Genomic DNA, 13,371 nt, shown 5'->3' on the forward strand with positions numbered 1-13,371 from the left:
ATTATGTTAAACATAAGCATCAGATTCTCTCTTTCCCGATTCAAACTTGCTTTCTGACTCGGCATTCAACGACCTATTTGGTCTTGGCCTCCAAACTTGGGCCCAGGCAGTGGCGACCCATTTGGACTTGGTAATCAGACCACTCGACCGACTCAGCACTTGGTGTCTCGACTCAGCACTCAATGTTTTGACTCAAGAGCACTCATCGTACCACTAAGGAGCAGCTCGGTAATCAACAGCTCAGGAGCACTCAGCAGGCGGTGACTTGTCTCTCGACACTCAACCAACTCAAGCAACTGCACCCGACATCCCACTTAGGAAGTACCTGGCACTCCGGTAACTCGGCACTCGACGACCCGAGCCTCTCAGGCCTTGCGACACTCAGTTGAGCTCAAGCACATGATAGCTTGAGCACTTGGCCAGCTTGGGCACTCAGCAACTCAGCCTTCATGGTGACTCAGCCTTCCTTACAAGATCGACACTTAGCTAGCTCGACACAAGGCAACAGAAATCTACTCGAGAAGTACTTGACAGTGGCAACCCATTCAGTGCCAGCTTCCTAACTTGGTGCTCGAGTCACTCAGTGGTTTGGAAGCTCGACACAAAGCAACTTAGTATAGCTCGATTTTTCCAACTTTGGTTGGCAGTTTGAAATTATCAGCTCAAATCATGTTGATAGATAATTCTAAATTTTGAATTATAATTTCAAGTTCAGATTATTCCCTATAACTCCAACAATAATCTCAAAAAGAAGATTACCCAACAATCTTAAAACAGTAAGATTGTCCCATATTTTACATATGCAAAGATCTATAATTACATATGCAAAGATCTAGAATTGCAAGTCAGACAATTTGAAACCTATAATATATAATTTGTGGGAAATTTTTAATTATACTAAAGGGCATTTAGCAGCTCCTAACTTAAAGTTCGATCTCTTGAATTCTCATTTAGCTCAGTTACCTTTTGTTCTGCTTCTATTTTATTTTTCAGAGTTCTTTATGTAATTTAGTGGGGTACATCGATGATTGATCAAAGTTGATCAAATTGACCAAGATCGAGTTGACTAGAAATGAATTTCGATGTTTGATCAATATGTTAGTTGGTTGAGCAAAACGTAAGTAAGTCAATGTTGATTGGATGTTTGATAATCAATCAATATATTTATTGACTAGAATGAAGAGTCAAGTGAGTTAAGGTTGACTGGATATTTGACGGTAGTGAAGTTCAAGTGGATCAAGGTTGACTGAATACTTAACGATGAGAAAAAGTTCTAGTAGGTCAAGGGTAACTGGATGCTAGGTATGGTAAAATCCTGACAAGTCAAAGTTGACCAGATGTTAAACAACATTAAGGTCCAAATAGGTCAAGGTTGACTAGATGCCAAGCAATGAGAATGTCCCAGCTGATCAAGATTAACTAGATATTAAGCAATAAGAAAGTTCCAGCAAGTCAAGCTTGACCAAATATTAGGCAAAGGAAGTTTTGGTAAATTAAAGTCAATCGAATACTAGGCAAGGATGAGACCCTAATAAGTCAAAATTCACCTGCAATAATCATACGAGTAAGTTCTGAAGACACAAGGGTCAGTATTTGATATGAATAGTATTTCTGACATCGTGTACAACATTTAGAATTTCTACTACAATATTTATGGTTGCTATAGAATTTTAAGATTTATTGCAGTATCAGGATTTGTTATAGTATTTGAGATTTATGATTTTTGCTATAGTATAGTCGACTGATGGATTTTATCAATCGAGTAATACACTATAGCAGCAAGCAGAAATGTTGAAACTTAATTGTAAACAGTGTTCTACTCCGATAACGATCTATTGATAAGTTTGATTTAGTCAATTGTTATTGTTATTATAGCAAACAGAATGTTTGCAACTTAGTTGATCAACTCGATCAATTGATACCAATCAACCAATTGATGTTATAGTTTGAGTGACCAGAGAGTTTGGAACTCAGCTATTCAACTCGACTGGTTGTGATCAATCAAGTGCTAGGATTAGCAATTGACTGATGTTACTATTCAAGCAAACAGAGAATTCAGAACTCAACTATGAGATTTGATTGATTAGCAATTGTTGACTAATGGTAATGAATAATTGACTAATTTATAGTGGATTAGTTGACTAATGAAAGAAGATAGTTGACTGATGAGTGGAAATTAACTTGACATCAACTTATAAAAAAGAGTTTCAACGAAAATTAATCTTGAGGGTTTTAAAGGAGAAGTGATTAAAGCTAAGTATTCGGTTAAAATTAAACCAAACCAAATTAATTGAAACTGAATAAATCAAAATTTTTTGAACTAACCGAACTAATTAAATTTTTAAATAAAAATTGAACAAATCAAACTGTTAAAATATTGGTTAATTCAATCAAAAATCAAATTAACCAAAATAATCAAAATTGTGAAGTATTATGGGAGATTTATCTATTAATTAGGGATTTATAGATTCACTTAATTAGGTATTTATTGATTTTCTTTTAATTTTAATTTATTTGATTTAATCAAATAAGATATTTTAAAATAAAAAACAAATCGAATTAACTGACATAATCAAATTTTTAGAAAAAAATTAAAATCCTGAAATAACTAAATCAAATTTTTAAATCGATCAATTCGGTCAGTTTGATCAAACTTTCTCATCCCTACGTACCTATTTCAATATAAGTATCAAACTAATTCAATCAATTTTATTAATTATTCAAATTTAAAAATATTTAATAATTAATTTTTAATAAAAGAGAAGCTTCATAGAAAATTCTCATGACTAAATTTTTAAAAATTATTTTTTTACATTGTGGCAACTATAAATTTATATTTTTTAAAAAAAAATAAAAACATAAGATATCATTCTGGGTTGTAGCCCAGCCCTATAAATCTTATAATAATATATTATTAGTAAATATTAATGAATGACCTAGTTGCGTAGTTGGCTAGCGCGTGGGTTTTAGTTATCATGACGTTGTGAATCATTCTATACATAATATAATTATGAATTGCTTATTTTTCTAATTTAATTTTTAAAAAATTATATAAGATTAGGCTATTTTAGGCTTTAATTTAATTTTAAAAACATTTGATATATAATATAATCTCTAAGAGATACATATTTATAATTTACAATTTGGTATCAAAGAAAAATTAATGAATTTTTTCTTTGTTCGTTGTATTTTGATGTTTATCTTATTTTTTTATACTCTACTAATTTCTAGCTAAGCTACATCTCCTACTTCAATATAAGTACCAAATTAATTTAATCAATTCTATTAATTATTTCAAATTGAAAGTATTTAATAATTAATTTTTAATAAAAAAGTTATAAAGAATAAAAAAATCTGATAACTAAATTTTATTATATTACTAGTAGTTATATTTAAATATAATTTAATTTTTTATAAACTTAAAAATTATTATATTAAATTATATTTTAATAAAAAATAAAATAAAAATATGGAGATGCGGGGTATCGATCCCCGTACCTCTCGCATGCTAAACGAGCGCTCTACCATCTGAGCTACATCCCCATTTGAAATGATGTTGTATTCTAGACCTTCAGAAAGTAAATTTGAAACTATCTAAGCAAAGTTATTATGTAAATTATAGCTTACATTGTATTTCAAATATATTAAATTATATTTTAATAAAAAATAAAATAAAAATATGGAGATGCGGGGTATCGATCCCCGTACCTCTCGCATGCTAAGCGAGCGCTCTACCATCTGAGCTACATCCCCATTTGAAGTGATGTTATATTCTAGACCTTCAGAAAGTAAATTTGAAACTATCTAAGCAAAGTTATTATGTAAATTATAGCTTACATTGTATTTCAAATTTTTTTATATTTTGTATTATTTGTATTTATGAAAAAAAATTCTCCACTTCTGAAAGGTATAGGAAAAAAAAGATTTGTGGTGGTAGAGTGCTACGACAAGGTCTTAGAGTAACATCTTTAAAAAATTATAAATGCAGTAAAATTTCAGTATTGTATATGTGGTGTCGATTTCTCTTTAAATTTTTACTATCAATCTAATCGATGCAAAAAGAGTTATTCACTCCTTCTCTACCTCATATTGATCCCAACATTCAGATATAAACTCTAGGATTCCTTCCTAAACTCCTAGAGCTCCCCAAGTTCTTCTTTAAGGCATGAGCTCCCTGTTTCGAGTGCTCGACTTTCACTTATTTGGCTCAGATTTTCTCTTAAATTTTAGTATCTAAATTCATGAAAGGATGATCCATTTATCTTCAGTAGTTTTTGCTACTATTTTTTTTATCGGAAAATGAATTTTTGATTCTTACAATAGTGAATAGTTTGCACATGAATTAGTACTGATGATTTACTTGGTAGAATTTCATGCCTATCCCGTATCTAAAATTTATGTAAAGATGATCCATTTATCATCAGTAGTTGTTATTTCTCATTGTTTTAGACGTTGGACAAAAGTAATATTTGATGTTAGGATGTATACAATAAACGACACTGCACGATAAATATAATCATAGAAGTTTACTAGGACTAAATGCAAATTTTCAACTGTTTTGATCCATGATAAAATAGATGCATATTAAGTATTAATCCAAATATTAATTTCTAGCTAAATTGCCATTACTCAGAAGAAAGAAGCTTCTTCCTCAAAAAATAGTTGGACGCTTCATTTCATTTCATTTCATCTAGGATGAAAAAGGGTAGAGACTTATTATCCTGAAGAATTTCTTAAAAATAATGATGTGATTTTTTAAAGTTAAATTAGAAGGGAAAATCACTTGCTCTCTGAGTTTCATTTACATCCTTATCGATCTGTTATGTAAAAATTATTTATCCAGCTTTATTTATGCTCTCACTACTAATTTTTTATGAATGTTGTGTCATGTTTTTTCCAATTTGTAAGGAATCAGTCATGACCACTGTATTTTGTTGGCATTGTCAAGTTTGCTCATTGTCTCATAGGGTGATAAACTGTTAATGCAAGTTACATATGTAACTTCCAATTAATAATTGAAGTATCAAACTTCTGTATGGTTTCAAGGTTTATATTTTGTAAAGTTTGTGATAGTTATGCTATTTTAATATTTCATGAACCACTTTTAGTTTCTAGTTCATAAGATTGCGTGGTTGGTAAAATAGAGAAATACAGACAACTATAACTTTAAAATTTATATTTGTTATAGATATGGAAATACAAATTTGGGCATATTGCTGATTTTTTTTCCATCAAAGCATAGTTCTGATTTTATTTTATTTTATTTTATTTTTATCAAATTATAGTTCCAATTGTGAATGCCATATCCCAGACCTTTAATTAGTTGTGCTCATTAAGGAATGTAAGTTAGGATGTTAATGTTATTTTTATATGACTAGATGTGCATTCTTTTGTTTTGTTGAATCATTAATTTAATTTTAATAATATGTGATATTAGTTTTCTAATTTGACATTCTCATTGGAGTTGCTAAAACTGTGCTTACAGTCCATTGATGGGAATGATGCTAAAGAACTTTCAAAAAAAATCTGATAATTAAGCAGTAAGGAATGCTTCCTTGTTGGTTTCTTTTGTTTCTTGTATCTCTGTAAAGTTTAGTTTTTTCATAAATTATACTTGAGAACTAGACTTTGTTAAATTCCAGGTGATATCGTCGTAACTGTATTCCATTTTTTCTATTAGCCAACATCGTGATACTGTTTCCCTCATGCCTACTTTTTCTGATGCTATTTGGAAAGAAGAGCTGGGAGGTGATTGACTCTACTGTATCTTGTTAAAGATGTTTTTTAGGTGGTTTCTTAGTCGACTTCTGATGCAAGAAGTAATCTATCTGTGTGAACCTAGTTGTAGCTTGGCAGAGTCAGCTATCAGGGAATAATACACAGAAACAATCTTGATTTGATTTTATTATATATATTGTCTTTCAGAATCCTATCACGCAGATATAGAATCCTATGTATGCTGACTATGTACTTGTTTGTATACAGGACGTGGTTGCCTTTATACTTCTTAGGTTCCACATCAACTGCTTAGGTTGCAATTTTTTTTTAGATTAGACGTGTTAAAAGTAACTGTAAGATGGTTCTTGACTGAATGGATTTGAATCCTTTTTACTTTTCTTCTGCATAGTTAGAGTTGAAATTTTTAATTTCTACTGTATCTATCACTTCCAACTTTTTCATTACGTACAGTAGGAAGCTGCTAGCGTCCAAGAATGGAGAAAGAGACCTGTGTTGGTTGGTTGGTCCACACAATTAAGGGTCGGCACACTCGAAGGAATCGACCCTGACAACGAGAAAGAAAGAACAAAAGAGATCAGAGAGAAAGAGTAGTTAATGCAAATTATATCATAGTGATCTCAATATAAATGATTTAATTATCATTAGCGTATCATCATTAACTAGCGATAACAATAATAACGATAGCAATAATAATAAACTTACAAAACTTGCATACACGTGAAGCGGTCTAGCTTCCATGTAGGTACCTTAATTCATTGATGTCCTGCAGGCCCATGCATGCAACGTAAATGCTCGGATCAACTCCGCCGACGGTCGACGTGGTACTACTGCCAAATTTGCCATGCAAGACAAGGCAGCGGTGCCAACTCTCTCTGTTCTGCTGTCCCACAAAACAACAAAGCGAGGTCCATTTCACATCATGTGCCTGTCAAATCACTTCATTTATCATCTTCATCCTTCCAGTTACCTAGCTCTATCTCGTAGAATTTGGAAGAGGTAAGCAAGGTGGCTGCACCGGCCATCGCCGGCCTGATGTGATGTGATCGACGAGCGAGCGACAGATTTCGAGTTCAGAGACGTCGACTCCTTGTCTTGCGCTGCTCAGTGAGATCGACAGAGGGAAACAGTAGTAGTCGCCGATCGAGGAGAGGACACAGATTTTCAACGTCGATGTCTGCTTAATATTCAGACTCCACGTACCGAGAAGTTCAGTCAATTTCGCGTACGTACGTTGCGTGTGCATCTGTTTGTTTGAGACCGAGATGAATTTACAGTGCCGAAGTAGATGAATTAATGATCGATCTTCTCAGTTGTTTTTTTTTTTCACCAAATAAGAGAGACTTCGTTATTAATTACTTGGTAGCTTCTTGAATGCTTGGATCATTCGATGAAACCATGCACGAAAAATAGTGTGAGAGTTTTCCTAATTCGTATATAATTCCAAGCGCCGTTTGATTTGGGGTGCCATGGAGGAAATCACTCAGGTTAATAGCCCTACAACTACTGCTACGCTGCTTCTTCCTCCTCTTCCTCCACCGCCGCCGCCGCCGCCTCCTTCTTCCTCTGAAACCTCGCCTTCTCATGAATTTTCCTTCACCATAACTTTCCATTCTCCTCCCTCCACCTCGCCACCGCAGCAGCCGCAAGCACCGCCTCCTCCTTCTTCTGCTACTAGTGCTGCAACTACTACAACTGCTTCAGCAATTACCGCTACCGCGGCCGACGATGACATCTTCCTGCGTTGTCAACTCCTCCCGCTCCACCACCTCCTGCCGCCTCCCAGCCCTCCCCGGCCGTCCGACATCACCTTCGAACACTTCGCCCTCGCCTCCCTCGACCGCGACGACGACGCCATTAACAAAACTCCGAATCGCTGCGACGAGGTCAGAGGCAGCAAGTCCAGGAGCTTGCTCTCTTCCTTCTTCGGCCTCGCAAACTCGCGGAAAAAGGCAAGCGAAGGCAAAGTTTGCGAGGCGAAGGCGGAGGCCGAGAGCGGGAAGAAGAAAAGCAGAGGGCTGCTCAGCGTGAGCCGGCTCCTGAAGAAGTACTACGCGAGCGTGATGGAGCCGCTGCTGTTCTTCAGAGGGGACAAGGAGAAGGAGAAGGACAAGGAGAAGGAGAAGGAGAAGGAGAAGGAGAAGGAGAGGGAGAAGAAACAGGAGGTCCTCCAGTGGAGGGGATTTCGGCGGCGGCCGTGCTCGTTCTCCGGCGATGCCGGTTGCAAGGAGCAAGGGAAGAGGGGAAAGCACAGGCGGAAAACAGAGCAGGTACTGTCGGCGCCGAACTCGGCGAGGACGTCGCGAGCCAACAGCGGGGCGCTGGCGGCGGCGCCGTCGTCGGTGTTCTCCTCGTCAGACGGGAGCACGATGGAGGAGCTGCAGAGCGCCATCCAGGCGGCGATCGCGCACTGCAAGAGCTCCCTTGCGAACTCCAAACAGCAGGGGAATGGGAATTTGGCCATGGTGAAAGGATGACATCACTACAAAAATGGAAAATTTTTTTGTTTTTGTTTTTACGTTTATTGTTAAAATATTAAAATTATTGATGGAATCTCAAGAAATTAATGCGAATGAGAGAGATATTGTTGACTCATATTTGTATCTATTTTCTTGAATAAAGTTAGTGATAACATTGGATATATACGACCTGGTAATATTATATAATTCAATTTTGATATTTTTATATTAATAATTTTTAAATATTAAACTAAAGGATAGATAGGTTTTTAATTTATCTTTAAAATAATATTATGAATAAACACTATTGAGTAGATTATTATTAGGAAATTAAAGAATCGAACATAATTGAATTACATTTACTGATTTTGTTTATCTTTTTTTTTTTTAAAAAAAATGTCTGATGCGACATTTATTTGCATTAAACATGTACTAAAATATTTATAATGTTTTATATTGCTTAAGGAAGACGGCAATGAAACAATTATGATTTGCATGAACTATCTAGCTTTTAATGCTGTTGTTGCTTTGCCACCTTCTGTAATTATCATTCAATTAAATCTAATTGACAACCGTTCATAAGTTTCTTCACCAATATCGTTCAAAGATTCTTTTTTTCTTCAACAAGTTGATTAAAAGATGTTTGAGCTTTCTCAATTAAGATCATGATTTTTACGTAATTCTTTGTTTAACTTAAATCATGGCATAAAGAGATTCACTCCTTGCAATAACGTTACTTCATGATTATATATAATGTGGTGAAATCCTATTCCTCATACATGGTACGTATAGTTAAAAATTGAGTAAAAAGTTAAAAGAAAATAGAATTTATCTGAAGACCTATATGTATCAACTTTGGTCATTTCAACCACCTTGGCAGCTCTATCGCTCGACAACAGCTTGTTAGTTCGGCTACTCGACAGCTTGGTAGCTCGGCCACTCGACAGCTTGGTAGCTCGATTATCTAAAGCCACTCAGTAGTCTCTCGGCCACTCAGTAACTCAACATCTCAGCAACTCAACCCGCAGCTTAGTAGCTGCAACAGTGCAGCACTCTCATATCTTATGGCTCGATTAGCTAAATCTCTCGGCCACTCAGCCACTCACAAACCTCTCGAGATCGACCACTCAAGCTACTGATCTCAAGGTCATCTCTCGACCACTCAGTAACTCAACATCTCAGCAACTCATAACACATAGAACACCTCCTGACATTTTAGTCTGATTCGGAAACTACACATACTCCTGAAACATACAACAGCTAGCTAAAAAGATATAAAAGGAGATGCAATTACTAGGTTGTCAAACTCAACCATACAACCCCTCGAGCACTCTCATATCTGCATATAACGCCAAACAAAAGTAGGGATATTCAACGATTGTTGCAGAATAACCATGACGGTTACGGGGTTATCAGACCTGGTCCTCTCAGATACCCCTTTCTTCTATACATAATGTCAAAAAGAAACAGAAGCGATTAACACTCGTCAGATTTAGTATCCTTGTACACTTCCATAATGATACTGCTCTAGCCGACGTGGAGATATACCCTCTCAACGACTATATAAATCCTAAATAAAATTTTCTCAAGGACTCTCCTTCTCCGCTGGCTGGTTCGACTTTTTGAACTCTTCTTCTTCATCTCCGTTGATTGGTTCGACTTTCTAAACTTTTCTTCTTCAGCATTTTCATTTTTCCTTCTACGGAATATTAATTTGAGTGTCGGAATAATCTACCGGAAGCCCAAGACTCTTCGATACCATTCTCATCTTCGGTTGAAGTGCATTTCATGTTCTCATCCTCTCCCTCGAGCTCCATCAGAAAATCGTACATGTCAAATCGTTGATTGATTGGTGACTTAACCATCTGTAATATTTTACCGGAATAATATATAAGAAGCGACAGCATGCAATTAAATGATGATTAACGTGATTAAGTAACTTTAATAAAAATCTACTCTAAAAGTTTAAAAGAAAATTTCTTTTAAAAATGTTTTTTTGGACAAATAATGGTTTTGTTATCATCTATATCTAACAAATTATCTTGTACTACATAAACCTTTACTAAATTACAACATAAAATTAATCTATACGACTTAATCCATGCATGCATCTTTCATTTAACTTCTTGTATTAACCAACTCTACTCGATTATTATAAATACAATTCAATGATCATTCGATTAATTTTAGAGATAGACAATCTTTTTATTTTATTCTCTTTTAGTATTTTACTATTGCACGCGGGTAGAACCCTCGCCGTCGTTACCACTTGGCTACGCGACTGGGTCCGGGCTTGAAAGGAGCCAAAAGACAACCTATTCATTGTGTTTGTAGTTGTACTGCTTGCCGATGGCTACAACTCATCAGACCCCAATAATGTAGCAATTCGGCACATAAAGACACCCACCCCCCACTCTGATTAGGCAGAGATGAGCCCAGGTCAGACCCGTACTGACCAGCTGACTTGACCGGCAAGTCGCTTCTCGAAATCTAACCTCTAACACTTGAATAAAATGGACGTTTCAACCGACCAATTATTAACGACAACAACAACACCACTTAAGTTAATTAGAGGTTCACCTAGCAATTCCGTCGTTGTCGTCGTCGTAATCAATGTCGGCCAACTGAATTCTGCTGGTAGACTTTCCGGCCAGTGAGCCGCCGGTCGATGCGGTGCTCCTGGCACCGGAGGAGCTTGCTCGATCGCCATGCTTCTTGTGGCCTGCAGTGTGAATAGAGCTAGCTCTTTATAAGGATATTGGTCAAGTGGTGGGTTGGAAATGGGGCCGGGCTGGTTAGGTCAATCGAGTCGATTATATCGTTGGAGTGTAGGTGAGCCAATCAAGCTAATCGAATGTATCTGAATAGACCTAATAAGTCAAGTTGATTGAGTTGATCAAATCAAATACAAAAAGCCATCAATCCATTGCCATTTAAAAAATGATCATTTTGGATGCTATGATTGAATTGTGTTAAGGCTGTAAATGAAATTTAAGATAATCAAGTTAAACTAAATTAAGTCGAAGTTTGAATATTCTTAGATATGATTATAAAAATCAACCCAAATTTTCAATTATTATAAATTGTTAAGGAAAGTTTTTTCATATTTTATTTTGAATATAATATTATTTCTCACCTATTTTATTTTTTTTGGAATAAACAAGGCGTGGACTAGTTAAGTAGGAAAGATTAAGCATATCAATGGAATTGAGCAAAAAACTTTCAAATTGATTTAGCCAGCCCAAATCAGGCCCATTTGGACTTATTTCTAGATGTAGATTGGCCAAGTCATTGGGCACAATAGTGCAGTTTAAAAGTAGTAAAGTCGAGATAATGTCCTCTTCTGTAGTGATCATAAAGAGATCGATAATTCCATTAGCTGGATTTGGTTACTGGGGTTTGGTTTTGCAGGATAAGGAAGCTGAACGCTACTCTGAAGGGCTTCTTGACATAACTAACCTACTCAAACTAACTAATAGGGATAATATGATCATAACTGTCGATCCTTGGAAGTGAGCAGTTAAATATAAGAAGATATCGCAGTCTAAAATTATGGACCAATTTCAGGTTTTTGAAATATATTTGGGATGAAAAGACATGTTACATTGTTGGATCACTTAAATTCTAAATTCAACAGAAAAAAATATAAATCAAACTTGAAACCCCAAAGAAATATATTGGCAGTAGAAATCAATCAATTTTGGCTGCTAATGTAGAAGGTCCTTTGCTCAGAGTTCCTTTTCATCATCTGTTTTCAATCAAGAATAATGCAAGAAACAAATTTTTATGTTTGTTTCATGTCTTGTTCAAATTTAGAGCACGCAGAAGCCACGGGGGGCTCTTCACCATTTCCCTATCCAGGCCAGAAGAGGAATCACCACAATCCTCTTCTTTCTCCTGCTTAATCTGCCTCAACCTGATATCACTTCCAGTTGGATCTGAGCAGCCAATTTCGGCATTCGGACATGGCGAAACACTTTGATCTTTCTTGTTTCTAGGACTGCAAACTATGCTAAGTGTCAAGTCAATTTCAGCTCCATCATCAGACCATGTTTCTGGGAGCTGTTTGGTGTTCCTGTCTCCTCTGAAAGTGTTCTCTTCAGCTGGTTGATCCAATTCAAAGCCCATGGCATGCGCATTCGATCGATCACGAGAGCAGAAACTCAGCTCCCTTGAGAGGAAGCCTCCTGCCCTTGTGCTGCAAGCTGCAGGTTGGTTGACATTACTGATACGAGAAGATTGGGTTATCTCGGAGGTTGAACCACTGCTCCAGATTCTAGTCTTTGTAGCTTCAGTACTCGGCAAGGAATGGAGTTCTGCTTCCTTGTTCACCAGCTCAGTCATCAGCATCTTCTGGACTTGATACAGACGATGGAGCTCACGAACCTGCTGCCTGAAAATGTCTTCGTGCTTCAACATTGTGTTCCTCACAGAGTCTCTGCCATGGCATTCAACATGTTTCTTCATTGGAAACCTACGTTGGTCCAAAGCATTTGAATCTGAAGTCTTCACTTCTCCAATTACTGCAAGATAAAGTCATTCAATTCCTTAGCCAAAATCTTGATCCTTAACGTGCATTACTAACAGCTCTAGGGTTTCAGGTTTCTCCTTTTAACCTTATTTTGCTTCTGATGATCAGAGAAGAATTCAAGTTTTTCAGGAAAGAAAAGGAAGAGAACATACTATATATCATCTCGAACTAATGCAACTTATTGGATAATCTTTAATTAATAGCTTAACAGTATTACAATTAGCCAGAGATCAAGGAAAACATATTCCGGAGGATCATATCTCAAGTTGTTTTAATTGCAAAGAAACACTAGTGATTCAAGACTATTGAATAAGCAAAAGGATCATATCTCAAGAATGTCTGATCATTTCAAGGGAGAGAAAAAAAAAGCAGTTAACAGAATTATTTGGACTAATTGATGAACTAACTAACTTCAAAAAGAGGAAATATTTTTCACATATCAACTTTAGGATCCTTCATGAACTCACTATATCCAAGAATCTTCAAATGAACCAAATAAAAAGGAAACATAACAAATGATGAAAGGTTTTTTTTTCACCTTCAAACTCATCTTCTTGAACTCTCTCCCAGTGTCATCACAGTGATGATGCCATCATTGACTCAAGAACTCCATAGGAATTGCTCGCAAGGATAGTAAAAGGCTGA

At 36.0% G+C, this 13,371-nt stretch overlaps 2 protein-coding genes and 2 non-coding genes across 4 annotated transcripts; 1 reads left to right on the forward strand and 3 right to left on the reverse strand.

Annotated features, from left to right (window-relative positions):
- Nucleotides 1-3,470: 3,470 nt before the first annotated feature.
- Nucleotides 3,471-3,543, reverse strand: TRNAA-AGC (transfer RNA alanine (anticodon AGC)). The gene has a single exon. It is a non-coding gene; the product is annotated as a tRNA-Ala (tRNA).
- A 137-nt stretch (nt 3,544-3,680) lies between these two features.
- On the reverse strand, nt 3,681-3,753 carry TRNAA-AGC (transfer RNA alanine (anticodon AGC)). The gene has a single exon. It is a non-coding gene; the product is annotated as a tRNA-Ala (tRNA).
- A 3,377-nt stretch (nt 3,754-7,130) lies between these two features.
- On the forward strand, nt 7,131-8,331 carry LOC141832376 (uncharacterized). The gene has a single exon (XM_074719876.1). The coding sequence runs from the start codon at nt 7,206-7,208 to the stop codon at nt 8,211-8,213; it is 1,008 nt and encodes a 335-aa protein (XP_074575977.1). The 5' UTR covers nt 7,131-7,205; the 3' UTR covers nt 8,214-8,331.
- A 3,659-nt stretch (nt 8,332-11,990) lies between these two features.
- LOC141831420 (uncharacterized) lies at nt 11,991-12,662 on the reverse strand. The gene has a single exon (XM_074718775.1). It carries the CDS (start codon nt 12,660-12,662, stop codon nt 11,991-11,993), a length of 672 nt encoding a protein of 223 aa, XP_074574876.1.
- Nucleotides 12,663-13,371: the final 709 nt, after the last annotated feature.

The sequence above is a fragment of the Curcuma longa genome, chromosome 7 (genome assembly GCF_044706935.1).
Source record: "Curcuma longa cultivar G26 ecotype Majalengka, Jawa Barat chromosome 7, ITB_CL_G26_1.1, whole genome shotgun sequence".
Taxonomy (NCBI): Eukaryota; Viridiplantae; Streptophyta; class Magnoliopsida; order Zingiberales; family Zingiberaceae; genus Curcuma; species Curcuma longa.

Excerpts from the sequence above, each read along its gene's own strand:
- LOC141832376 (XM_074719876.1), top strand. The coding sequence starts at position 7,206 with ATGGAGGAAATCACTCAGGTTAATAGCCCTACAACTACTGCTACGCTG.
- LOC141831420 (XM_074718775.1), bottom strand. The coding sequence starts at position 12,662 with ATGAAGAAACATGTTGAATGCCATGGCAGAGACTCTGTGAGGAACACA.